This window comes from Hakea prostrata, chromosome 2, assembly GCF_041222555.1.
Source record: "Hakea prostrata isolate BN-2017 chromosome 2, UWA_Hpros_2, whole genome shotgun sequence".
In the NCBI taxonomy this organism is placed as follows: domain Eukaryota; kingdom Viridiplantae; phylum Streptophyta; class Magnoliopsida; order Proteales; family Proteaceae; genus Hakea; species Hakea prostrata.
Window position 1 is genome coordinate 6,178,589 of NC_142601.1, and position 27,374 is coordinate 6,205,962.

Consider the following 27,374-nt stretch of genomic DNA (forward strand, 5'->3'; position numbering starts at 1 on the left):
AAGCGCATAGGTTTGTGGACCTTGCTTCAGTCCTGTGCATTTAATGTGGCAAAACATTTTCAACCGTCGAATCGAAATTTCGGATCCGACGATCTGAAATTCAGCTCGATAGTAAATGCACAGGAATAAAACAATTCAACCCCGATGGGTGGCTCAATTAGTAAAGAGCAATGTTTTCACATAGGAGGTCAGAGTTTGAATTCCTTCAGGGCTAGGGGCGACGCCCCGCCTATATTAATTATATAAAAAAGCGCCTTAGAGGATGTAGTCGTAGTATGCGCAAGCTGGCCGGATGAAACTCATTCAAAAAAAAAAAATAAAACAATTCCATAGGTTTGCTGATACCTCCTAACAAATAAGGGGACCACATCCGACACTATAGACCATTGTCAGACACCATCATTTTAGTATATTTTAGGGCAATATGATTTTATCTGATTAAATACACAATATTCTATTACAGATAGAAATTTAGGTTTAAGATTCCATATTCATGCGTATGATAGGGTATGAATTTAGGTCTATGTTATCATAATCCCAAATAGGGATAACGGAATGATGAGCGCCGCATTTAAGTATTTTCCAGAGTAAGTTTCAGATATACTGACGGCGCCATCTCTAATTCCTTGTCCGTATTAACGTCGTCAACTACGTGGACGGAGACGACAATAACCGTCAATGCACTTATCCGCGTGTGAAAGCAGCGGATTCCAAAGCAAAGTTTCTATTATGATTATGAATCATTTGGAGTCCGTTGTGGAAAATGGTAAAACCGCCTTTCAGCTGTTCTTCTACAGTGCTGCTTCATTCACTCTCTCACTAGTGAGTGCTTACTGCTCAAGTTTCTTTTCCCTCTCATTCTCTGCGTTTTTCCCACAGTTTCACTTGCTTCCACGCCACATCCACTCGAGGTAAGATCTCGTGCATTTCTTTTTGTGTTCATCTAACTCATACTTTGTTCTCCAAGTTTGGTTTCAGTTTTGTGTTCTCCATATTTTTCTACCAGACTTCGATCAGTTGTTTGGTTCGTTTCCGGGTTTCGTTTTCTTTCCGAGTTTTTTGCTTTTTTGATTTTTTCTTACATTTTAATTAACTTGTACTGTTTACAGTGTGAAGTTTGAAGCTTTATATGTGGATGCTAGGATTTGCCGAGAGTATAGTGTTGTCTGTTTTGATTTTGATATATATGACCAGGCATTTCTAAATTGTATTGTTTTCAGTTTGCTGCGATAATGCTTGGATTATTGTGTAAAGTTGTTTTTTCTTTTTCTTTCTTTACTTGTTTTGTTATCCGGTTCTGACTTTACTTTTGTTGCTCTGAGATTTTTGAATGTTTACTGTTGCTGCGTTTGAAATTATTTGGTGGTTGAAGGTCATGCAATGTTGTGTTTAGTGCCTATGGTAGTTACATTAAGAAATGATAATCTGATGAATGCTGGCATGCATGGCCTCTTCCTGGCCATGCATGGAAGATATCTGATAATGGTTGTGATTATTTATGAACGTTGATTTACGCTTTGATTGCAAGAGTGAACGGCTAACCTTGAATATTTCAACATTTGAACATGGTAATGTCAATTATGCATCATACATAACATCCAAGAATCATCCAGTTAGAATTATTGCCTTAGCCTTTAGAGATATCGCTCAAGTGACCTGTAGTGCTGAGGAGTTAGAAATAATTGGTTTTTTCATATCCAGGATGGTTGATCTAGGAGTTTGTTTTCAAAAAGGAGGCTACAAGACATAAATGGGAAACCGTGTGCTTGTTACTTAATAACAAATTTAGGAGGGAAAAAGTGGAAAAAGAAAAAAGGTCATATATTTATGAGTAAAAACAAAAACAGCAAGGGAGGTCAGAGTCCCTCAAGCTGAAACTGAGGGAGTCTAAGAAGACTGGTGTAATAGAAACATTAAGAGGAACATCAACCCTCCCAAAAATAATTGGCCTTGCAACACCTTGTCCTGCAAGATCAGCAGTTAGCTAATTTTCTACTGCGAGCCTGCAGTGAAATTGGGCTGCCATTTATGTCTTAAGCTTGTGCGTTTCCCCGGGAAGAGCGGGGTTGGACCCCCCCCGGGGGGGGGGTGGGGGGTGGGGGGGGGGGGGGGCCCCCCCCCCCCCCCCCCCCCCCCCCCGCCCCCCCCCCCCCCCCCCCCCCCATTTTTTTTTTTTTTTTTTCTTTTCCCCTCCTCCCCCCCCCCCCCCCTTGGGTTTTATTTTTTCCCCACCCCCCCCCCCCCCCGGGCCCACCCCCACCACCGGGGCGGGGGGGGGGGGGGGGGGGGGGGGAAAAGAAAGGAAGGGACCCCCCCCCCCCCCCCAAAAATGGCCCCCCCCCCCCCCCCCCCCCCCCCCCCCGGCCGCCCTTTTTTCCCCCCCGCCCCCCCGGGGGAAATTGGGCTGCCATTTATGTGCTGATGAGTTTGACTTTAAGCTGCTGGTTGGATTTGACATATGTTGATCTGAATATTTTCTGTGAGATAACCATTGTAGGAACTTGGTCAGAGTTCTTACCTAAGTATGTTTACCACCTTCTTCGTGGACTGACCTACTCTGGTACCTGACCACCTCCTGCTTGATAGTACTTGAAAAATATATATTTTTCCATTGACTTCCTTGTGGAGCATCGGTGAACTGCGTATTGATCTTCCCATTTCCTTTTCACCTTTTGGTACCTGTTTTTGATGCAATCTGCAAGTGTATGGAATTGAGACAAGTAATATAGTTAAGTCGAGTATCGTCCCAACGAAGACCAATTTGAAATAGTTGTTTAGCTGATCAATAATTTGAGAAATCAATTTTATTCTAAACTATTCTACGGGGAATAATTAAAAATAATTAATTTATTAACTAACAGAGCAAGAATTTAACAACTCAAATATCAAAATGAATATCAGAGTTTCGACTTCACCAATTGTTGCACAAGTAACCAATCAATTCTATTACACAATTCACTCAATCTCTCTTCCCGTTGGCAGAATTCCCCAAAATTGGACAATCACACCTATGACAGTGCTGATGTTCTTAATTCACTTGGAACATCCTATCAAGTATCAGCTCATAGTCATGTCGGTCAAGAATCAACTCAACAATAAGATTATGGAAAACTAGGAAAGGCTGAAAAAGACACCTAGAACTACTATGCGCTAGATGTAAAAACTCACTGTTCTGATTCCTTTTAACCTATACGAAAGCTTCACAATTACGTGCCTTATAGTCATGTTGGTCAAGAATTCATATTCATGAATTGTATAAAAGATCCAATTAATTATCATGAAAATAAAATGATCATCTACACACTAAATGAAAACTTAAAACATCTCTATTGTAAACATCAACTAATGAAAGCAATAGAGATGTTTAAAAGAAAGAAGGAAACTTCACGAATGGACAGAGCTCCAAGAAATTGCCTGGAAGCTTGTGTAACGCTGGTCATCTCCCAAATTCTCTGGAGTTCCTTTCCCAAAACCCCCCAAATCGTTCTAATTCATCCTCTTTGGAATGGAAGGGGTTTAGGGCGGTTAAGAAAGGAAATTGGATCAATCCATTATCTTCCCAAAAAGTCCCCGTAATCAAAATTCTCGCATGACAATCGACCGGCTGAATAAAGCAGCTAATGAGAAAAGATTAGGTGGGTAGGCAATGGTAAAGGGCTCTCTAAGCTGTGAAGGCTAGTGATATGTCCCTTGAACCAAACTAGGTTATACGAGAAAACTTTGGGAGAGGGGGTGTAGGTGAGATTTCGAGCAAAGCTTTTCTAGAGGGGAGCTAGAGGAGGTTATCCTTGGGAGTGGGAGAGGTTCTTTTTTTTTACCCGGGGGGGGGTGGTGGTGAGGGTCCATATCTGATCAAGCTTAAAAGGGTGGGGAGAGGGGAAGTTACTAGACTTTGTTGGAGATGGATGAGGAGAGGAGGTAGTTTTGGGGATGTTGGAGGAGTAGACTGCTTTGGCACCAACAACATTGAAGATAATCCCAAGTGGTTGTCAAAGGTTGAGCCAGAAGATCTTGGAGCCGTCAGCAATGGAGTAGGAAATAATGGTAATAGCAAGCAGGTGGAGGGAGAGGAGGGCTTTCCAAGTCTTGAAGGAGTTAGGGGGTGATGGTCCATATCTCCTTTTGGAGGAGGCCTAGTTGACCCAAACGGAGTCCTCTTTAGAGGGAACTTTCCAGGTTACCTTGAGGAGGCTGGCAATATTTGGTCCTTGATTCTACAAATGCCAAGGCCTCAACTTGATTTTGGTTTGCAGATGGAGGCCCAATTGGTGCGGTGGATGAAGTTCGGAGATCCTTGGCATTTCCTGAGGAAGCTACAGAAGAGGGACTTTGTCGTGGATTGTGGATTTTGGCATAGAAAAAATTCCACACTAGTATTTATAAGAGGGTTAGAGAATGGATTTGATTAGGACAACTCTCCCGGTGTGTGATACAAGTCTGCACTTTCAGAGTTAAAGCTTTTTGCGAACTTGGTCACTGGGGGGTCAACGATGGGCAAGGAGACAGGCGGGGATGAGAGGGAAGAACATCCTCTGTTGTGCTCATCTCTCTGCTGTGCACAATGCACTTTTGTACCAAATACAATGCTAATATTAAAAGCTTAATTTTTAAATTTTAGAATCCTCAATAGTCTTGTATTTGCTTTGTTTTCTCAGCCAACCATTTGGTACAAAATTATATAGCTGTGCACTGTAGAGAGATGTGTACAACAAAGGATGTTTTCCCAGATGAGAGGGAGCCTGAAATACGTGATAGGGAGAGTTCTAAGAGAGAAGCCAGTTAGGTGTAGGAAATGAGGGGAGGGAATTGGAGGTGCCAAAGTGGAAAAGTTCAGATTTGAGAAGGTTAATGGGCTAGATAGAGAGGGATTCAAGAAGCTAGAGGGAAGCCATAATGTTGGAGATGGAGCGAGATATCAACTTTGTGGAAGATCATGATGTCATTTGCAAAAGCAAGGTGGGTAAGCTTAAAGGACTTGCATCTGGGTAGAGGCGAGATGAGGTGAAGGTCGGTTTTGGATTGGACTCAGGGAAAAGAGGTAGGGGGAAAGTGCCACCCTATTGAATCTTGACGTTGGAGGGGGAAGAAGCCAGTTGGGTAGCCATTCACAAGTGCAAAGAGGATAGGGAAGAAACACAAGAAAAACATCTTGTGGGAGAAACGGGGGGGGGAGTTCATTTGGTTGAGAACCTTGGTGAAGAAGTCCCAACGCAAGGATCAAAAGCTTTGTGAATGTCAATTTTGAGAAGGGTTGCAGTGGAGGAGTGATGCAGAATTAAAGACATATTTAAGAAAGAAGAAGCCCATTGGGTCAGGCCCATCAAAGGCCTAAAGCTATCACCCAAATCAGCCCATGGCTTTCATGGGCTAGGACTGTTTTAATGGGTTAAAATTAGCCCACATATGTTGAACTTCATAGTCTAGACCTAAGCCCAAGTCTAGAATTTTGAAAAGTCAATAAAAAGGGTTGTGGTTTGAAAATAAAGGAATTCATTGTCAAAGGAGTTTCCCTTTGTCAAAGAGTTAGGTAGTAGTTGAGTTATTAATAGGTAGGTGATGTTAGCTAGTGGTTGGATGTTACCATTAATGCTTATGTCTCTTTAGAATGCTATATAAAGAGACTTATGTAAGAGGTGAAGATACAACTCATCTATTGAAATAAAATTGCTTTGTTAGCAATCCTTCTCTATGGAGACTCCTTGTGTTTGATCAAGGTAGGTTGGTGCTCGATCCAATCGACCCACCTTGCGGTGTGAAGCCTGGTTGTTATATTGTTATTTTCAATTCTCTCATATTGTCCTTTCAATTTCTTCATCATAGTTTTGCCCCTGTTTTGAAGATCTATTTAGCCCGTTTTGTTATGCTATTATTCTTATAAAACCACTCTAGTTTCAGCCCTCTTTCACATCTAACTTCTGTTTCATCTTAAGTCTATCAAATTTGAACTTTATTCCCTGTGAAAGGTCCTATTTGGCTACTGGTTTGATCAATCAAATACAATACTACATTAAGGAGTGCCTATGGTTGAAGCCATGCATGATCTCTGAGTAAAGGAGGATGTTAATTGAGATATTGTGGCTGGAGATGAAGGCAAACTGGTTAGGGCTAACCATAGAGGGAATGGCTTTTAGAAGGCAATTGGTAGGGATCTTTGCAATGAATTTGTAGAGAGGATTGCAGAGGGAGATGCTCGTCAATGCTTTTATCTATGCAATGAAATATTTCTTGGCTAGTTGCCATATATTCATGATAAAATGCAGTTGTCTTCCTTTTTTGATGTTAATAACATTGATGGGGGCATTACCGTTGAAATTTGAGAAATAACATTTTAACTGATGATTAAGACTTTAAGAGCATCATGACATAACCGTCATGGAAAAGTAGGGACATAAAAGGTCAAACAGAACAATAATTAGATGAGTAAATCTTGTATGAGTTCCAAGGTATTCCTTCTTGGGGATTCTTTGACAAGAAGCATTGACATATCTAGTAGAAGGGGTATGTCAGCAATACTTAGAAAATTTCAAGGATTTTTTTTGTAGGGAAGTAGGTTAAGTATTCTATATGATTTGCTACTTTGTTCATTTTGTGATATTGTAGAGTTACTTTTGGATTAAAAGAAAAAGAGGTTGAATGTATGCTGCAACATAATGTTTGGAGGTCTCTGCTAGCAGAGTAAGTGCTTTAGTCGGTGATCTTTGATCTTAAATCGGGAATTTTATCGTACAGGAATATTGGAATGAAAGGCAGTGACAGCCCTGTTATATCCTGCCAGGGAAATGACTAGAGTAGGGATTGGGGTTTGGTTTATTTTATGAAATAATAATGACTGGCTTATCTTTGAGGTTCATGATGTACATAATTTTTTTTGCCGAACATGATTCCTCTGGTTTAATTCTCCTTATTCTGTTATTTATTTATATTCCATGAGGACTATGGCCCTGATGAGTGATGACTGTAGTAGGTGCAACCCTTTGTGTATTAATTTTGTTGAAATGTTACTTTTTCCTTCTCCATGGTTCTTTAGTGTGGCTTCCATTTAAAGGAAATGTACTGAAACAGGCAACAGAGTCCTGTATCAGAGATAGTGCCTCATTCTGCTGGAGGAGACAAAGACACTTCCATGACTCCAAGTGACGAAACAAATACCGTGATGTGCAAATTTCTGGTATGGAGTGCCATTGTCTAACCTTAGATGGAAAATGGTCTTTTCTGCTTTCTTGACTTACTCATGTTGTTGTAATACTAAAGCATTCCACCTGCTTGTCTCAGTTTGTAATCCTTGACTAACATTTTTCTATTAATCAACTATTTTATGTGCATAAATAAAACATTTTGCTGATTCTGGAAAACGTTAACAATGTCGGTTTGTTATTTTTAAGTACCGTATCATATAGGGTGCTTGTCAAGTTTCTGTCTATTATGCTTGCCATGGTGTCTTGTATTTATTTCTTCATAGTTTAATTCATGTTTCTCTTTTTCTGTTTCCAGCACTTTTTAAATAAGAAAAATTGGCGTTAGCTGCCCTATTGATTTAAGAACTGAAATTGGTCTACCTTATGACTATTAAAGTGGCAAAGTGACCATGGCATCTGAGGGCTCTCCTGAGAGCCAGGGTGATTAGGCAGCTGTATTGCATTGCCTTGGCAGACAAAATGTTTTAGTGTACATTTTTTTTTGTGCAACCATCTTATGTGGTATAAATAAAAAGGCAAACTAGGTGTGCGAGGCTTCTATACCAGCAGAGTCAGGGGAGCAATTTCCTATGCAGACTTTTACCACAGCAGTTTTTGCTGAGAGGTTGTTTCGAGGCTTTGACCTCAAGCTACAACGGTCACCACTGACGATTGTACCTAGGCCCGCCTCTATTTGAGCTTATAAGTAGAATTGCGTAACTTTTAATATGCTATTTTATGTGGCATAAATAGCATATTAGAACTTATATTATTCTGCTTATAAGCTAAACAAGTTTTAAATAATTTTAAATTCATAATTGTGTGAATTTTCATTAATTAAATTAAAATAAACAAAAATAAGTTCATTTTGTCATAATTCAATAGCAACACTGCATAATAACAAGTAATTATGATTTACATAAATTTAATGTATTCCAAAGATGACCTCAGCCCTCAGTCGACACAATTTCTTTAATTGTAAAATAAGGTCATGCTAAAAAAGTGAACAACCAATAGTATGTAGTGTGGAACATATTTTGATCATTTAGAAAATCCTAAAAAACATGACCTATATACAAAATGTTAAAAAAGCAACTGCTCAGCCCATAATTGCCTTATGGCATACAAGGCATTGCCTTGGCTTCGCCTAGTGACATAGTGCATACATTTTATTACAGACAAAATGTGGGCCATTGCCTTGGGCTTCCTAAAACCTGGTTGCCTAGGCTATTTGGTAACTATGGTCAATCTAATCACAGTTAACTAGAACTGGCTACCTTTGTGGTTTCCAGTTAGCTGGTTGGTTCACAATTAACTGACACTGGCTACCTTTTTTTTCTTCCAGTTAGCTGGTTGGTTTCTAGTTTTTCCTGTTCAAAAAAATTGGATGATGTAGCTATCCTTTACATCTACTGGGGTTCTGCAATTCCACATCTTCTCTCTCTTTCTGACTCTTGTATTATGATGATGCTATTTGTTGATGGATTAAATAGCTGATGATCCTTTTGTTTTATATAACTGATGGCTATCATTTCAATTAAAAGCTCAAACTGTTGAGGAAGGGTTGTGTAAATTTATACATTGGCAATCCCCCACACTCTTGGTTTTCGCATGTGGCCAAGATCACATGGTCCCTAGGGAGAAGAAATGTTGTTTTGGGGGGGGGGGGGAGACTTCCATTGCACTTCGAGGGGTCGAACAGGTGATCTACCTGCTTTGATACCAAATTAACTATCTTTTCACCTAGATGCTCAAACTGTTAGGAAAGGGCAATTTAAATGTATATGTCAACAATGACCTTCCTTCTCTTGGTTTGGGCTTTTTTTTTCTCGTTTGTTTGTTTGTTTTTGGGAGGTTGTGGTGGAAAAATATACAATAGGAGACCAAATCAGAAAAAAGCAAGTACTAAGTTAGTTGCTGTCTTTTGGTTTCAGTGTTTTTTGTTTTGTTGTTGAAGGCCCAAGAGCTGTTGCTGAAATGAGAATCATAAAACATATCTGGACAACTGTTTCTCTCTGGAAACAGGGGGTAACGGCTTTGTACATTTGACCCTTCCCAGTCCTAACAAATGCTGGAACGCTCTGCACTGGTATAGCCCTTTTTAATGTGTGGTAAAAGCGCAGACCCCTGCATATGATTTAATCTTAATTTTTCAAAGAAATTTTTGTATCCATTGGTATGGATCTGATATGGTCTAATACAAGTAAGATGAACTTCCTTTTGGATAACCTGTGAAACAGAAACTGAGAGAGATATATGAAGCTGAGAGACATGTAGATCTTGGAAAGTTGTTTTTCTCTTTGATTTGTGCTGTAGGAAAATCATCTAACATAAAAAGGACTTTGATCTTCACTGTTTCAACAAGGTCTGGGGACTCATATTGATCAAATCATGAATCATAATATTATGAAGAAGTGGTTAAGTTGCTCTTCTTTTTTTCCTCCCCCCCCTTCTGGTTATGCATCACTAGATCAGATAAAAACGACTCAATCCGTGCATCAAACTGATATATTTATACTGCATAAGAAAGTGTTCTATGCTTTAATTTTTTTGTATGTGTGATAAGCTCATCCATGCATTTATTGACTAATTCCATTCATGTTTTTAACATTTCTTGCTGACAAAGACATCTCTAACTAGATGACCCACTCTGATATGCTACCTGATACCAATACTCAAAATTTTCCACGCGAGAGAATGATATTATGATTTTCTTTGTGGTGTTTTAATAACAGCATTGTTTACACGTCCTGATATTTACATGGGTTATAAGGATGCTTAGAACCAAAAAAGTAAGGGTGGCTTTCAAATTCACCGGGGGTCTTTTGCAATGAGGAAGTAGGGAAAGTTTTTCATTTGACTCTCTTGGTTGTGGCTGTTATTGAAAAATTTCTGGGAGCTGTTTGAAATATCAATGCATGAGTTGAAGATGATATTTCCAAGCTTACAATGGGGATAAAGGGTTGAGATTGTGGCAACTAGTTACATTTGCAACATTATGGGGTTGTACGAAGAGGAACCGGATATTTTGAATGTTTGATGTATGTAAAGTCCTAAGGATATGCATGATGTGAGTCATGTGACTGGGCTTTGAAGAAGGAATTTGCAGAAGTGGATATGATTTTGGTGCATAATGGTTCTTTAATGTTTTATTTTTCCTTGATGCCTCGTACATTTAGTCTTAATAAATTGATTAAATTCACTTTGTCACTGTGTATCGGAAAAGAGGAAAAAAGGGGGAAAATAGTAGTTAAAATTTCTCCTTTTTTATTAATTTCAAATTTATATTCTATAACTGCTATTCTTTGGTTCTGTTTGCATCTCTATGTTCATTGGGACCTATTGCTTAACCCACAAAAGAATACAATAAAATATCTTTTAAATTAAATGGGAAAATATTTTGAGAATCTTCTTTCCTTTTTTTCTGAACAAAAAACTTTTTTCCCTTTTATATACTAAGATAGATCCATTTGATTGCTCTTGAACTGGTTTGGGTTTGGTCATATGACACTGATTCCCTTCTCCTTCCACAGGGAAAAAAAAAAAAAAAAAACTGAACTGGGGCATTGGTCTTAATTAGTCCTACACCCATCTGGGTTTTCAAGATATATGAAAACAGTTCGAAGGCAGGGAAAGGCAAACTTATTCTTCTTTGGTGAACTTTTTTCAAGTAATTATCAATTTCAAGGCTGTCCGCTCAACTGCCAAAAAACTGGGAAAGGCACTGTCAAAAAACTGGGAAAAAGGCAAATTTATTCTTCTTCATGGTAAAGTTTTATTGATAATTGCCGATATCAAAGATGTACTCGGAACTGCCAAAAGTACGAAAATTTTCCTTCATATACTAAGTTATGCCTAAATGATTTGTCCACTAATATATGGATAAATGATCCATCAAATCATAATATATTCTCATGGTCTCAAATCTTGTAAATGATCTTGCATTTTTTCCCCCCAAATGTGTTCTCTGGTAGGCTTACTTCTGAGATGCTATTCATTTGACATTGCTGTTTTGCTAATGGAGAATAGACAGATGAGACCTTTGTAACTTGGACTATTGTTTCTGATGTATTTATCATGCCTTGTTTAGGTTGAGGATGATGTATCCTTTCTTTGTGCTTCAGAAGAGGATGTCATGGAAGTTGAGCATTTATTTGTGGAACCAAAGAGTGGCACGGTTATAATGGATAACATCTTATGTGTCAACCCAAATAAGGGTAAGTGTCTAAAAATGAAGTTTTCATGTTCACTTGACTCGATCATATTCAGTAGTCCTGGATGCAAGAAGACATGAACAAGGTGCCTAGGCAACTGGGAACCTAGGTGAACCCTTGACTATTACGTTATTAAACGTATGGTTGTTTTTTCAACACAGCTGCTCATTCAAATTTTCATAATGATTCTTGCATGATGTCAATGTCTTTCTAGAAGTTTTAGTGATTAGGTCTCAGAAATTTTCAAAAGCGTAATAGGATGCAAACTCTAGGGTCAGTTTGCTTTGATGGCTAAGAATAACCCTTTTAAATCTGTCTGATATACAGTGGTCAGAGGGTGGAAGAGGTCTCTTGTAGAGTCTGTATGACCCTCGTGTAGTTATATGAATGTATCTGCTGGGTAGTGTTTTTCTGTTCTTATAATAGGTGCCTTTTTATTTTTTTAATGTTAAGTTTATTGTTAACTTTTAAAACCAAACAAAGAAAGAAAAAAAAAAAAAAAAGGAAAAAAAGGAAAAAAGAAAAAGAAAAAGAAAAAGAAGAAGATAGAATTTGACTTAGAGGATTCAATGACAGGTATCAAGCTACTGATTTTGAATCCAATATGTAAATGGTTGCTTGGACTCTGGATGTTAGGAGTCTTTGAAACTTGATCTAAAGGTTGGTCCCCGACATAAAGACTTGTCGGGGGATGGTGTGAAGGTTTGGTTTTTATGTCTTCGTATTTCTGGAGTGGAAGCTGGATGCCTCATGACTTTTTAGGTTTTCTATTATCATGAAAAGTTCAGCCTAGAAATGCTGTCGACTAATGTTGCTTTTACTTCCCGATCTGACTTAGGGCTTCTCTATTTGAAAAAAGCTTTCATTTGTGACTTCCCATCCTTACAGTATTGGTATGTCCCAGTTATATATTTTGATTCATTAATCACATTTAGTTTACTGCTATTCATTGCAAAAACCACAGTTAATAGGAGTCTTAGTCTCAACTAAACTTCTTCTGCTCAGGGAGGGAGGCTTGTGCATGATGGCTTCGTTGGCAACCATGAAATGGATTCAGTTCTTTTTCTGCTTAGACATCCCTCTGCACTGCATTTTTTTGAACTAGCCTTTGTCATGTAGCTTAAAAAAGAAAGGGTTTGTTTTTGTTCTTCTAAAACTTTTAAATATATGACTGCTGTATTTATTGGGAGATAGAGCAGTGTCCAAAGTTATAATTAATATTTTTGGTAATGACACCTTGGAGATCAAGATTCATTTTTCAGATTGATGGTCCAGCTACACCATATTTTGCAACATAAAAGTTAGGAGGTTATTGAGATGGTGGGAGCTGGACTGTTCATTTTTGTGAGCTAGAGCAGTTTTTCAAGACTGTCACTGATCAATTAAAACAGGGGGAAGGGTGTTTTTGCATCCTTTAAAAAGGCAGAAATCACTGTCCGAATCTTCCTGAAGTAGCAAAAGACATGAAAGTCTCCAAACTTGCCTTTAAAACTATTCAATGTGTCTTTTTTTATCAGATGGCTGGTTGCAAAATGGTATCCCTTTGTTTCGTGTGTTATGCTGTGAGAGTGGTTTGAAAACCCTAGAAAAAGTTTCCCTTATTATGGAGGATCACTAGATGTCTTGACTTATACTGAATAATGGTGGTCGCGTTACTATTATTCCTGCCTCTGAGCACCCACCGCACATACTCGTTGCATTGCTTGAGTTGTCTTTTGTGTGAAATGTCATTGGACTGGCTGCTATAGTTGTTTCTGTTTGATTGATACTATTTGACAGGAAGTTAGTTCATTTTGTCGAGACTATTCTTTTAACTCCTTTCATCTTCTGGGTCTCAGGCATATTTTATTTTCTACTTTATGTTTCTTTTCTTTGCCTCTCTTGAGGTTTTGGTCATTCTAATGCATGTGCATTTCCTTGGGATCTATTGGTTAGAAACACAGGATTTTAAGACTTCTCAAGGAGGCAAGGAGGAATCAGAATTTGAAGTACGTATTCATTTTCTTTTGTACTTATTTAGACCACATCTCTAATCTCGTATTGGTACTCAAGTAGTTTGTTCTGTCATAGATGTTAAAAATTCCTTTCGTATTTAATTGAATAATTGGTGAAGACAGTCCTTGGTACGATGGTAAGCTCCATTGCAAGCTAGTAGTTATGTTTGTGTGAAAGCATGGTGGAGGCAGCGCAATTCATGACCCTCCCTAGACCTTGTAGTGGTAGAAGGCTAGAAGCCATGGTCTGGTGCACCCTATTTTATTTTAATAAATAAATGGGGCTATTCTAAATTACTGAGAGTGTTTTTTTTCTTCTTTTTCTTGTGTAGATATTATTACTCATCTCATCCCATCCCAAATCTTAAATATATGAGGTTTGTTGGATATGTTAACATATTTATTAATGCTACCCTTACCTTTAGTTTGAGCTTTAGGTGAAACATTAGCAAATACAATATCAAAACAGGGAGGTCAAGTGTTTGACCTGGGGAAGTTCGCCTTTTTCTAGCAGTTTAAGATTTTCGGTGAAGTGGTGAACCAGGTGTTTAAACTCTACTTTATGGCATAACTTATCTTTTTCCTCACCACTTAGTTAAAGTTTACTTTTCCATTCTCTTGTCAACTGTTAGTACTATTCCTTGGTTATAAGGAGTGCACTATTTCTAATTTGTTTAATTGACTAAAGAAATTATTTTATGTTATTTCGTTGTGCAAGTTCATTTTAACCTAGTGGTCATTGGCTTTGAGTCTCAAGAAACAACCTCTCTGCAAAGCAGAGGAAGGCTGCATATATGTGATCTTCCCCAGATGCCGCAGTGGCAGGAGCCTTGTGCACTGAAATGTCTCCAAGTTAGGTTAATAGCGATAATTAAAAATTTAAATTCAATTACAATTGTCTGAATAGAAAATCTAATCCCTGGCCAAAAATAGTTACGATGAATACAAAATGTTTGGGGAATGGTGTTAATGCTTGATTTGGCTGGCTTATCCCTGGGAAATTAGACCTCCATATGTTCTGCTCTTGAAACTTATGTTTCTGATTTACTGCATCAGTTACAAATTCCGTCTTTAGGTGTCAAGAGTTGTTGTAATATTTGAGGTTGGATATTATTTGCATTACTGCTATGAATTTAACAACCTCATGCCTGCAAATGGCTTCTTTTTATGATATTTTGGTTTTCTTAAGATTTAATAGTTCATCTTTGGAGTTCAGAAAAAATCAGGTTTCCGTTGAAATGGTTGGTTTTGGAGAAATCTTCAGACTTTGTTTCTGTGGTAAAACTATATAATTTAATCTCATTTCCTTTTTGGTGCTATTTTACTTCTGTATAATAATAAAAAGGATATGATGTACTTTCCCCTTTTGTGTGTTTGAGTGACAGCCCTATAAATGGTTACTGCCCCTTTTGTTTCATTGATACACATTCTTTGATGGCATCATGACAAGATTGAAATATCTGTAGTTTCCAGATGGAGTGTTGAATGGAGTTGATGGGGAGGGGGATCTTCATAAAACAAATGGGCTTCCTACTATGTGTGATGAGTATCTGTTAGGTAAGCATTCCTCTGGTAGCCTCGATTTGAAAGTGGTTCTCGTAAATTTCCTTAAAAAGTTTTTATATCCTATGATTCATGTGTTCAGATGCTGAATTTGCTGGTAAATTTTCTGATTTGAATAATGGTTCATGCGGAGGGTCTTGTCTGGGAGTTATGGAGTTGGAAGGTCTATCCTCTGAATGGAGTGGGAGAATCACTCAAACTCCTCTGTTATCAGAATTGCCAACATCAACTATTCCAGTTCCTGAAACTTCATCTGATCCAAATGCTATGTTACTTGACAAGATCGGCATCTATGACCTGCATGAAACATTCAGGAGCACATTTGGAAGTGAAACTTCTGTCTCAGACGAGGAGTGGTTAAAGCGGCGTATCTCATTTGGTTTACAAGACCTTGTTGAGTTTGAGAATGTTTCGAGCTTAATGGAGTGTGAGAATGTTTCGAGCTTAATGGAGTGTGAGAATGTTTCAAGCTTAATGGAGTGTGGAGTGCAAACTAATGAGAACAAAGGCAATATGCTCACTTGTAGTAGTGGTTCTTTGGGACGAATGCATCAGCTCTATCCAGATGCTCAAGGGAGTGAAAGTACATCATTCAGCAGAGGTATGGAAAGGGAAAACCTTTCTGTGGGTGTTGAATTAGTGACAACTTCTGCTGAAGCGGATTTCGGAGATGGGCAAAGTTTGCTTCTGAGACAGAAGAGATTGCGCAAGCCCACACGGAGGTACATTGAAGAGTTACCGGCTTTGAAAGTTCCCACAACCAGTTCGAGAGACAAGGTTTTCCCAGTTAAATATCAGCATCAGCTGAGGGGTTTTGGAGCCAGGGCTTTGGTTTGTCGGCAGGACTATCTTGGTGGCTCTGGTATTCAGGTGCCATTTGGTCATCGGGCTCGGAAAGGGCGTCCAAAGAAAAGTAGATATGCTTCGGTAAGAAAGACTTGGTATCTTTTGCTAAGTAGGATTTATTAGTCTGGTACTTGAGGTGGATATCTGTAGATATAATTCTATGTTGATATATATGAAAAATGTAAAGAAACTTTCTGCCTTCTTGGAGTTACTCCCTAATGCTTAGGAGATAATTGAAAAGGCATGAAACACTTTCAATCATAATATCACTGCCTAACCACAGCCACAGGATCTTACAGTTGTCAATTATATAATAAAATGCAAAATTTAGAACAACAAGACAGTGGAAGTGCAGATCCTGGACAAAAACACCAAGTAGCTGTTGCTAAACTTGTCTATTTAATTTCTTGTGTGAGATTTAAAAGGTTATATTATAAAATCCAATTGGAAATTGTATTATAAGGAATATTTCATACAAAGCTATTGAAACTGGAACATAAAATCTGATAGCATTTATGATTATTACCTCTGTATATATATCGAAACTTTTAATGCCTTCAGCGTGTTGCTTTGACCATATTAATAAGCTTTCCAACCTCGGATGCCTTTAATTATTTTTTGATGTTCTTTCATTGGCAGTGATAATCAAAAGAAGACAGACTTCCTGTGGCACTATTTAATTTTTTTTTTTAGCTATTTATACAAAATGTGAAAGGCCTTTACCTGGTTGATGCATTTTGGTTTGTTGCCCCTTCCTAACTAGAGCTACTTTCTACTTCTGTGTATCCTGGTTTGAAATATTTCAACTCAAACTTGGTAAGACCCAGGTGTTGCAGTTGGCTCCGTTGCAGGAAAACTTTGAAACATGGTTCTATCGTTACCTCCTGGGCTCCAATCAAATGCATCAACAGAAATCACCAATTGCTAGGGTAGTTGTAAGAATCTTGACAAAAAGGGTGGTTTCATGTTCCAAAGGTTCTTGTTGTCTAATTTCTGCTCTGTCCTGCCCATTTTTTCCTCTAATCCATGCATTACCAAATTGTCCTCATGAATTGAGCCTTGCCTGGCTTCTTGATGTTGATGATTCGGTTTTCGTTTACTTAGAAATCCAGGACAGACAGAAGAACAAGTAAAAACATGAACTACAGGGGAAGAAAACAGAGAGTTTGCTTCATGTGCTTTCCATTTTGACTTCTAGCAAGCTACTTTTTTGCTGGATATCATTGGATTTGGTGATCTCGTCATCCAGTTCATCCTTCATGATTAGTCTATCAACTTACAGGGTTCTTCTTGTTGGTTCAAATCTCTTCTGTTAGTCTTGTTTAGGCACAAGATACCTACTACAGGTTTTAAGTAAATACCGTCAGTATTTGGATCTGGATCCAGATCCGGCTGATACTCCCGGTTAGACAAGGAGTCCTGCCTACTCATTGCAAAATTTTGTATTTAATCAATTTCAGTTCTCATGCTGGAGCATTATATATTTGGTCCATCATCAAGTTGCTATTCAGGTTCTGAATTTTAATAGAAAATTTTGAAATTTGTTGCCATTTTAGGAGATGCCTTGTGGCCAGGTCAATCATGCTGGGCTTTGCAATTGAGTTTCTCAGCAAAAACAATAATATCTTCTTCAGTTGTGGGCTACTTCCAAACTATTGAGTTTACGGTTAAGAAATTACTTTTGAATCTTCTTGACGTGGATCCTTGTCACTAGTTTCACCTTACCGAGCTTTTCTTTCTCAGTATTCTTCCAAAAAAAAAGATTTCGAGCATCTTCTCTGGTAACATGCTCTGTCTTCATCCATTCCCAGTTCTTCTTGATGGCCATGACCCAACTACTATTTTGGAAGGCTATCTTCTGGAAGCAGCAGGACTTCCTTCGACTAGGCTGAATCTGTTTGAGAGCCCCGACTGAGAACCAATCCAATTTGGGATATGGGTCTGGTAGGATAGAGTAGTTTATTTACTTATCTGGATTTATCTTGTTACCATTTGTTGTACTTAGGCTATGGAGTGTGGTATTGTTTTATTCCTTTTCTTCTTCTTTTTTTTTAAAAATAATTTGAGATATTGGTTCTGTTAAAATTTGAATTTAGGATTAAGGGTCTTTTTTTCATTATCTTATATGTACAAGTAGTGTATTTATGTAACCAAGAACAAAGATTTGATTTGGAATAATATTGGTTTTGTTTGAGTGTTTGTGTGGCCTGGCATATGCTTCCCCTTCTTCCTTCCTTGGTGATCTCTCTCTCTATCTCTCTTGCTCATTCTCCTTTCCTTGGTAGACCTCCTATGTTTCATGGTTCCTCTTTGTCTGCAACCCCCAGTCAAGTTTTAGTGAGAAGAAGAGATTGACCTAATAGATTCACTTGTCGAGAATGAAAAAGGTCATTGCTTATTCACAGACAGAGGATGGCAACTGCGAATGTGACATGTCAGATGAGATCTATTCACAAGCTTATATTAAGATATGTTTAATCTTAGGCTGTCTAGTTGTCTAGTCAAGACCCACCCTCAACATATTTCTTGTGACTGTTATTACATTTTGTTTGGATTACTTCTTGTTGGGTGGTAAACTTATATTTGCAGTACTTATTACCCATCCAGATTGGATCAAACGCAAATATATTTCCTGTGACTATTGGTACATGTTGGGTGTGAAATGCTCTTCTGTTGGCATTCCTTCTGTGACCTTTTCCATTTAGATTTGCAGTCAAAATTCAGAGTGCCACTCTATACCTGGCTCTTGTACACTTCAGTTGACCCATAACAAACCCGAAACAAATTTTCTGCGACTGTTGGCACATTTTGGTTGAATTACTTGTTGCTGGATTAGTTTCTGATCAGTGTACAGTTTGCAGTATTATTTACCCATCCAAATCAGATCAAACCCTTGGGTGGGAAACTCCTCTGTTGGCATATTCCTTCCTGTGACCTTTTTCATTGAGAGTTGCAGTCGAAGTCAAGACTGCTGCTGTGTACTTGACCCTTGGCCACTTCAGTGGACCCATAGCAAACCCAAATGGGGTTTTTGACCTTGGTTCTACGTTGTTTATTTTCTTTGTTTGAATCTTTAGGCAAGAAATTTGAAGTTCAGAGACTCTTCTCTGTTCCATATACTTTTGTTGTGTTCCAGCCTGCCACAGCTGCTGATATCCTGCCTTGTCCTTGTTCTCCTCCGTATATGGATCTCTGCAACCTCTATGTTTACATTTAGGCACCGGACTGCTGGAAATGTCTACTTTTGCATTTTGAAGTTGGACATTTGATGTGTTCCAGAAAGGAACTTTGCTGCAGACCCTTCCAATGAACATATCTTACATACTGAGACATTTCCAATATAGGCAAAGTTGGGAAGTGCTGCCTTAAGGAAAGAATCAATTTGTTCACGAAATTTTCGCTCAAACGGATGACATAAAGCTCTTTGATCAATTTTTTCTCATAGCAAATGGGGTGGCCTTAGCATGGGGGCTTTGTCTGTCTCAGACTAATTATTAGATTAAAAATTATAGGGAAATAGACAGCTGATAAGAATTCTTTGCAAGCCTAGATCACATTGTTAAATTTCCATTGAGATATTTGTGTTTTTCAATCCTCCCCTTCCTGCAGTTGGAAGAGCGCCCATTCCCATCTTAGAATAGCAAATATATGCTGCTCTTTTTAAATTCTAGTATTTAATTGATGACATTCTTCTCAGGGATATTACTCTGATGGTATGAAGGAAGACAAATTACCTATAGTTCCCAGTAGAAATTTGAGTACTGAGACGGCTGTGGAATCACAAGATGACATGTCTGATGACTGTGTCACGACAAATAAATCTGCAAAAGGCAGGATGAGGCGGAAACACCACAGGTTGTGGACTCTTTCTGAAGTGATGAAATTGATTGATGGTGTTTCGCAATATGGAGTTGGAAGATGGACTGAAATAAAGAGGTCTTTGTTTTCCTCATCTGCTTATCGAACATCTGTTGATCTAAAGGTAAACCCAAATTGGCTTTTAAAAAAAACCCATTATCTCCAGACTCTGTAAATTTATTTACCAATTTACACACTTTGCAGGATAAATGGCGAAATCTGTTAAGGGCTAGCTGTGCACAGTTGCGAAGCAAGAGGGAGGTTAGCATTTTATAGTTTTTTTTCCTTTTTCTTTCGCTCTGTAAAATTCAGTTTCAATAACAGTAAGTATTAGCCTTTAGTTCACCTTTACACTTGCCCTCACTGATAAATGTGGTGTCTTAGGATCGCTTCATGCCAGAATAACAATAATTTAGCAGTTAGTAATGGGCATTACATCAATGGCTTGGGTATGACTGATGTGAGGCTATCACATTCTTCTAAAAGTTTGTTTCCTGAGTTCTTGGGTGTTAAAAAAATGAAAAAATAAATATAGTAAATATAATAAAATCTTATTTATTTAGAGAATTATAAAATAGTCTGAACGATCTAACCTACTATTAGGCTTTCTTAAAACTATAATGGTTAACTACATTGACAGATATACCACTTCCATCGTTGACTTCTTTGTTGCTTGAAATCTTGGTTGGATCTCTCTTTTACAGTTTTTTTTATGGATGACCACCTTGATTGGACATTAGGTTCACTTTAACTTCTTGTTATGTTTGTCCAGCTATGATAGTTTGCATAAATTTTCAGTGATAGTTTTACGAGTCCAAGGTACTAGGTTTACAACACACATAATGATGAGATGGCCTTTGGATTGGTCAGCCCTATGTACCAGTGATCTAGATGATCAATCCAATCACCTGTCTAGTGAATCTGCGTAGAATATTCTCCAAGAACCATGGGCTTTTGGTGGGATTTTCAATTGACTACTGTTAGGGCTATCGGGTCATGAGATCACGCCAAGTGGAGGAGAGGTGATTGGCGGACTATAAATAGAGGGGAAGGTGTGAGGAAGAGGTAGGGCAATGTTTATGTGAGTGTTTTGGCAGCATGTGGCTGAGGGGCAACAATATGCTGTGGGGTTGACTACCACAAATGTAACCAGTTTATCTTTGTTACTTTCTCTTTTTAATATTAAATTCCATATTCGATTCAAGGGTACTTATCAAATGGTATTAGAGCACGTTTCGATCTAATGGAGACTGGATTGTCCATGTTTTCTGGCGAAGGGGATGGGTAGAGATGGCTTCTCAAAGTTATGCCATTCTGTTGGGAGCACCAGTTTGAAAGTGAAGCGTAGGCTAGGGGTGGCTGTACAACACTTTGAAGGAGAAGCCCTGAGTTGCTCTACGGGAAGAAATGGTTAGTGTTGAATTGGGCGAGTTTCAAGGAGGTTTTGCAGATCGATTGATGTAAAGCAGAACTGGGACTTGGAGGTCTACGAGGTCTACCCTTCAGAAATTGGAGAAGCTGAGTTCGACTCTAGAGACAGAAGGAGGGCACATATTGGAAGATGGTGTGGAACAGAGGGCGGAGGAAATCAGTGGCAGACTGCTAGGATTCCTTCTCACCGAACCGAGAGAAGAAAGCAGAAGGGAGGCTCGATGTTAGAGGCTACTAGTTGTAAGGTTGGATCAACAAACCACGATGAGAAGTGGAGTGGAAGGAGGCCTAGAGCAGCCGGCGGAAAACAGCAGGTGACGGCTAGGGTTGCAGCTCAACAAACAAGAAGAAGAGAGGTTGAAGGAGACCTTTCAGTTTGAATCATCCCTTAGCCGATTCACCAGTTTGATACGAACTCTGAAGACCAAGGACCAATTAAGCCCAGGCAAACCAGATTTGAAGACTAGGCCATTAGGTTTTCTCCCCTTGGGCCTAGCCATTACATTAACCCGATGTCCAACCCATCTTTTTTGATCCATGGCTTTTAAGTATTTGGGCCCCAACCATTCAAAAGATCCACCACCAACGTTGCCCATTTTGTTAACCCAAGGCCCAAGCCTTCTCTTCATTAACTTGGGCCCAAATAATTCAGATAGAACATGGTCCAACCCTAGGACCGGTTTGAACCAAGGAATCACCAAAGCTGCAGTTTGACCGAGCCAAAAGTGGGAACCATCGTCTTCATCCTCACAAAGTTGAGGCAGTGGAGGAGAGAATGAGGCAGCTGTGGCTGAGCTGGGTGTTGGTTTCGTTGTTGGCGACAAAAGCAAAAAGATCGAATGGATTGCCGCTAGATCTGATGCTATTTCCCCCAGATTTCTTGCAGATCTGTTTCGGTCTTGGTGCGGAAGACTTGACACAATTTTTGTTCCATAATCTTGGAGGAGTTGCTCATAGCCAGGCAAGCAAGGACTCTGCCTCTCACTAAGTTGATTTTTTTCACATAGGGACAGGATGCTGGGATAGGTGTGCTCGAAGGAACAGTTATCAATGATACTTGGGTGGCTGTTCTGAGGTTCACACTAAGGGCAAGGGCGATGATGGTGAACCCGACGGCTGATGAAATCAACAAACCTACTCTAGATCTTGGTAACTGCTTCTCCTTCTGCACTTAGGAATTTGTTGAGCGATGAAAACCAGAAGTTTTCGAGTATCTAAGTTCGTTGGCAGAGGTGAACTCGGGGCAAACAATTCCCTTTACTATCATTCCAAACCCTCAATTTGAAGATGCCAAGTTTTTTGAAGACTTTTGGTTTCTTTGACGTGGGCACCTCAAAAATACCAGGGACAAGGGTGAAATGGAAAGAGGACACTGGACATCAGTTGGGTCTTTGGAAATGTGCCTGCTATTCTGCCTATGTGAATGATGCTTAATCGGCATGGCTGTATGGCAAATATGTGAAGATCAAACTTTAAATTTCCTTCACCTTGAGGACAAGGTGAATTTCAAGGGGCCGGTAATGTTAGGGCCTGGGGATCATGAGATCAGGCCCTGTGGAGAAGAGAGAGAGGGAGGGAGGTGATTGGGGGATTATAAATTGAGGGGAAGTGTGAGGAAAAGGTTGGCAATGCTTTTGTGAGTGTTTGGGCAGCCTGCGGCTGAGGGGCAGCAAACCATTGTAACCTGTTTATCTTTGTTAATTTCTCTGTTTTAATATTAAATTCCATATTCGATCCGCGGGTACTTATAAACCACCTTAATGTTGGGGCAACATCTGATCATCCTTTTAATAACTGTTTAATGCTGCTACACATGAAATCATCCTCATATGAAAAAATTATAATGCTGACAGTACACAGTGAAGAGATGTTTTTGAGTTCACATTTAGCTAACATTTGGGGATTTAGCTTACGCTAGAATGTCTTGTACCTGGTTGAGAACAAGATAATGGTGATAACTGTAGTGTTGGTATATGCTTGAACTTGATTGAGGATGAGGTAATGGCGATGACTTTAGTGTTTATTTTGTTGGTGTAATTCTGTTTGATCCTCAGTTTTTTCCCCCAAAAGGCAGGGCAAAAAGCTCTAGTATTATATCCAAGAACAACAGCCTAGCCTGATTTTGTAAGAAATAATGGTTTATGCATTTACTGGTGGTACTTATTAATGTAACCAGGGTCAGCAGGCCCATGGAGGCCTGAAATTTGGTCCCAAATCAGTCCCGTCCATGCAGCAACTAGGGTTGGCTGAATGTGCTAGGGGGTTATTTTGGTTGTTTTTCATGCCCCTCCTTGGGGCCTCCCAAGTCCAGTTAGATTCCTTGACGAGTCTAGATCTATTTTATTTTCTTTAGTTGATTATGTCATGGTTAAGATAATAGTCCTAGTCTATGTGAGAGTCCTAGTTGGATTCTATTTGTGAAGATTCCTTTTAGACAATTTTTTTCCCTTAATATTTTTAGTGGTCTTGGTTATTAGTTAAGAAAGTTATACATTTATTGAGTTGTAAAGGGGATCCTAATCTATTTATGATTCCCTATTTGAGTCCAATTTGGTTTCTTTGTTTAAGTTCTAATCCTTTTTCCTCCCATGTAAGGCTATTTGTAGCCCTCCAACTCCATGGAAGAAGGATGGTTGAAGATTAACGCAAATTGAAGGTGTGGAGTCGTGGGAAGATACCACACGAGCTGGGCTGAGTATTTTCTGAAATTTTAGCAATGCTCTTGGTGATTCCCTTCTTCAGCTCAAGTGCAAGAGCAGCCTCCTAATCTGTAAGTGCATCAGCGAGCCCCCCCCCCCCCCCTTCCATTCCAACCCCTCTTCCTCTACCCTGTGGCATTCCCAAGAAGCCTTGTAATGTAGTACTGTATTTGAATGATCAAAACAGTAGCCAAATAGGACCTTTTTCAGGGAATCAAGTTCAAATTTGATGGACTTAAGGTGAAACAAAGTTTAGATGGGAAAGAGGGGCTGAAACTAGAATGGTATTATAACGGGCTGAATAGATCTTCAAATAGGGAAAGAACTATAATGAAGAAAGTGACAATAACAATGTAACATGTAACACCCGGGCTTCACACCGCAAGGTGGATCGATTGGATCGAACACCAACCTACCTTGATCAAACACAAGGGTTCTCCAAAGAGGAAGAATGCTAGCAAGCAATTTGATTTCAATTCATAAGTTGTGTCTTCACCACTTACATAAGTCTCTTTATATAGCATTCTAAAGAGACATTAACATTAATGGCAACATCCAACCACTAGCTAACACCACCTACCTATTAATAACTCAACTACTAGTCTACTACCTAACTCTTGACAAAGGAGAACTCCTTTGACAATGAGTTCTCTTATTTTCAAACTAAAGCCCCTTTTATTGACTTTCCAAAAACTAGACTTAGGCTTAGGTCTAGACTATGAAGTTCAACATATGTGGGCTAACTTTAACCCACTAAAACAGCCCTAGCCCATGAAAGCCATGGGCTGATTCAGGTGACAACTTTAGGCCTTTGATGGGCCTAACCCAATGGGCTTCTTCTTTCGTAAATATGTCTTCAATTCTGCATCACCTTGCCTACCCCTACCAAACCTTGTGGCATCCCTCCCCTACCATTCTTCCCCATTCCCTCCCCTTCTTGTCCATCTTGATCTTGCGGCAGCATAGATAAAAGAGAAAACAGAAAAGAGAGAAGATAAAGAAAAGAAAAACAAGAAAGAAGGAAGAAAGGAAGAAAGAAAGAAAGAAAAGATAAGAGACAAAGAAAGAAAGAGGGAAGAAGGCAAGATCAAGAAATCCCCAAGAACCCATCCCATACCCAACCAAGTTCCTTATTCCCTAATTGTTAGACCCTCCCCATCCCATTCCACAAGTTGAACTGTTTTCTCTCCAAAGTTCCATCCATTAGGGTTTGTTAGAATCCTAACTGATTTCTAAACTATTAGCCCATATTAACATATGTTAAAACCCTAAAACTTCCCCCCCTTAAGAAAACCCATGATTTTTTGAACATCCCTTAACCCAAAAGCTCCCAGCTCATTTATTGCTAGTTCTAACTACAGAAAGGTCCTGGAGATTAACCCAGAACTTGGGTTACATTACTTGTATTCTTGATCTTGAGGATTCTGGAATGAAGGATATGTTGATCTTTTCATAATTTTTATCTTTGTTCTGGGAGCTCGATCAGCTGCCCACGACCTGATTGGAGGCAAGAGCTCTTTGGGCGACTTGGTTTTTGTTGAAGTTTACGTAAATTTGGGATAAAATCTGTTCACGTGAATAGTATTATGCTATTGTTTTTATTCTATTTTCTATTTCTAATGTGGGAGTCTTGCTACATAAGTCTTGAGAGCTTTTTAGAAAGCAAAGGCATAGGCATGCGGTTAATTAAATGACCAGCAGTCAAAACTGCATCACACCAATAACTCTTAGAAACATTCATCTGAATCAAAAGAACTTTAGAAGAGAATATTGAGAACAACACTATTTTGATTATTTAAAGCTTGTTTTCTAACATGGTATCAGAGCTTTTTTGAATCAAAATAGTGTTCTCAATATTCTCTTCCGAAGTTCTTTTTTCTGTTTTCCTTGGTGTGTAGCCACCTAATGCTGTATATTATGGACTGTTAGATCAGATATTCATGTGAATTGATCTTCTCTCTACCTATTATCTTACTCTTACACGTTCCAGAACTTGGATACCTTTGTTACCTCTTTTTTGCTGCAAACCTTTTTTTTCTCCTATTCAGGCCTAAGGTTGCTGAATTTGTTTTTACGTATACTTCAACAGTTTTATTGATAATTGTATATTGCTAATCCAGAGAGTAGTACCTTGGCAACTCTACCAATATAATTTGGGTTGATTTGAATGTGGATGCAGCCATTGACTGAAAGTTAGGTCTCCTTTTTTTTTTTTTTTTTTTTTTTTTTTTTGACTTGAGATAAATGGTTAAAGGCTATACACACACAGTTTATAGATGGAGATGTCTACTGTCCTGCTGCATCTCAATGTCTTTCTGATGAAGTGAGTCATGTAAAAACCTTAAATTTTTTATGATATTCAAAGTCTTGCAAGGTTTTGTAGTACATAGGACCTTAGAATGAATTCATGTCTTAATCTGGCCGATGAACGGTAACCATTAATGAATGATTTCCTTCCCTGATGGGATATGTAAGCAGACAAAATAAGTAATGTTGGTGCCACTTCGAATAGATTTTGGTGTGTGAAGTGATTTATTGAATGGTGAACTTCTTGAAGTTGTTGCTTCAATTTGCGAAATTTGAGAAACCATGTTTGGCCATTATGTGTATGTAGTTCCTGTAGTCCATAATGAATTATCAGTATCAAATATTAATATTTGCACACTGACTCGGGTTCCATGAGCTTACACTGAACTAAATTGTATTCCTCCCTTTGTTGTATGTACCATGCTTAAGTGGATATTGAATACATGTTACCACCATCTGATGTCTCCATGAAAGAAAGTCTTGCTAGGGCTGTTGGTTTGTTTCTTTGTAGAAATTAATTGGTTTATTCGTCCTTAATATAGAAAATAAATGATCTATAAAATGTGTTTGTAGGTTGAAGGACAGAAGAATTCCTGCCGGCCCATACCACAATATGTACTACAGCGTGTGAATGAACTTGCCATCGTTTATCCATACCCGAGAGAGCGCAAGACCAACCTCTCGTATGCTTCCCCAGTTGCTGCTCCCGTTACTTCTGCTCCCAGTACTCCTATTAGCCGCACACAGTCCAGAGGAAAAGTCAAATCTTGAAATTAGTTGGATGAAGGAAACACTGTTTCATGGGGTCAACAGATTGCTGCTGGAACATTTTTTCTTGACAATGGAAGTCGAAGTGAGATACGTGGTTTCCCAGTCTCCGGCTATTGGTTCGCTTCTTCATATGTACAGTTTCTAATATGACCACTTTACATTGGAAAACCATTGCTGCAGATGCCAGCAGTTGTAAAAATAGACGAACTTTTGTCTTGCTCAGTACAACTTTTTTGCAGTTTTATCGGTCATGTCTCAGATTTCTGGATTGAGGGTGGCCTCCTTGGGGAAAAAGAAAAAAAATTATGGTAACTTTCATGCATACATGTAACAGTTTTTATCAGTTTTAATATTGTCAGCAAATTTTGTATAACAAGGATCCTTGTAACAGAAAATGTCCTTTGATTCATAATTTCTTTGATTGGTTGGAATTCCCTTTCTAACGATTGAGGCAGATCTGGCAATTCCTACCTTGAAGACTACAAGGTGGTATACCGCTATGAGGAATTAACTCAA

General features: G+C 38.8%; 1 protein-coding gene across 1 annotated transcript; it reads left to right on the forward strand.

The window, feature by feature from the left end:
• Positions 1-735: 735 nt before the first annotated feature.
• LOC149023480 (uncharacterized) lies at positions 736-27,311 on the forward strand. The gene is made up of 9 exons (XM_089142750.1): positions 736-911; positions 7,063-7,168; positions 11,266-11,392; positions 13,325-13,377; positions 14,850-14,940; positions 15,029-15,873; positions 19,490-19,774; positions 19,855-19,911; positions 26,661-27,311. Exons 1-9 carry the CDS (start codon positions 736-738, stop codon positions 26,856-26,858), a joined length of 1,938 nt encoding a protein of 645 aa, XP_088998876.1. The 3' UTR covers positions 26,859-27,311.
• Positions 27,312-27,374: the final 63 nt, after the last annotated feature.

What these genes read in the sequence shown, in the direction of transcription:
- LOC149023480 (XM_089142750.1), top strand. Translation starts at nt 736, where the DNA reads ATGAATCATTTGGAGTCCGTTGTGGAAAATGGTAAAACCGCCTTTCAG. An exon ending in ATGTGTCAACCCAAATAAGG is followed by an intron (nt 11,393 to 13,324) that starts GTAAGTGTCTAA and finishes TCTATTGGTTAG; the next exon opens with AAACACAGGATTTTAAGACT. An exon ending in AGAAAAGTAGATATGCTTCG is followed by an intron (nt 15,874 to 19,489) that starts GTAAGAAAGACT and finishes CATTCTTCTCAG; the next exon opens with GGATATTACTCTGATGGTAT.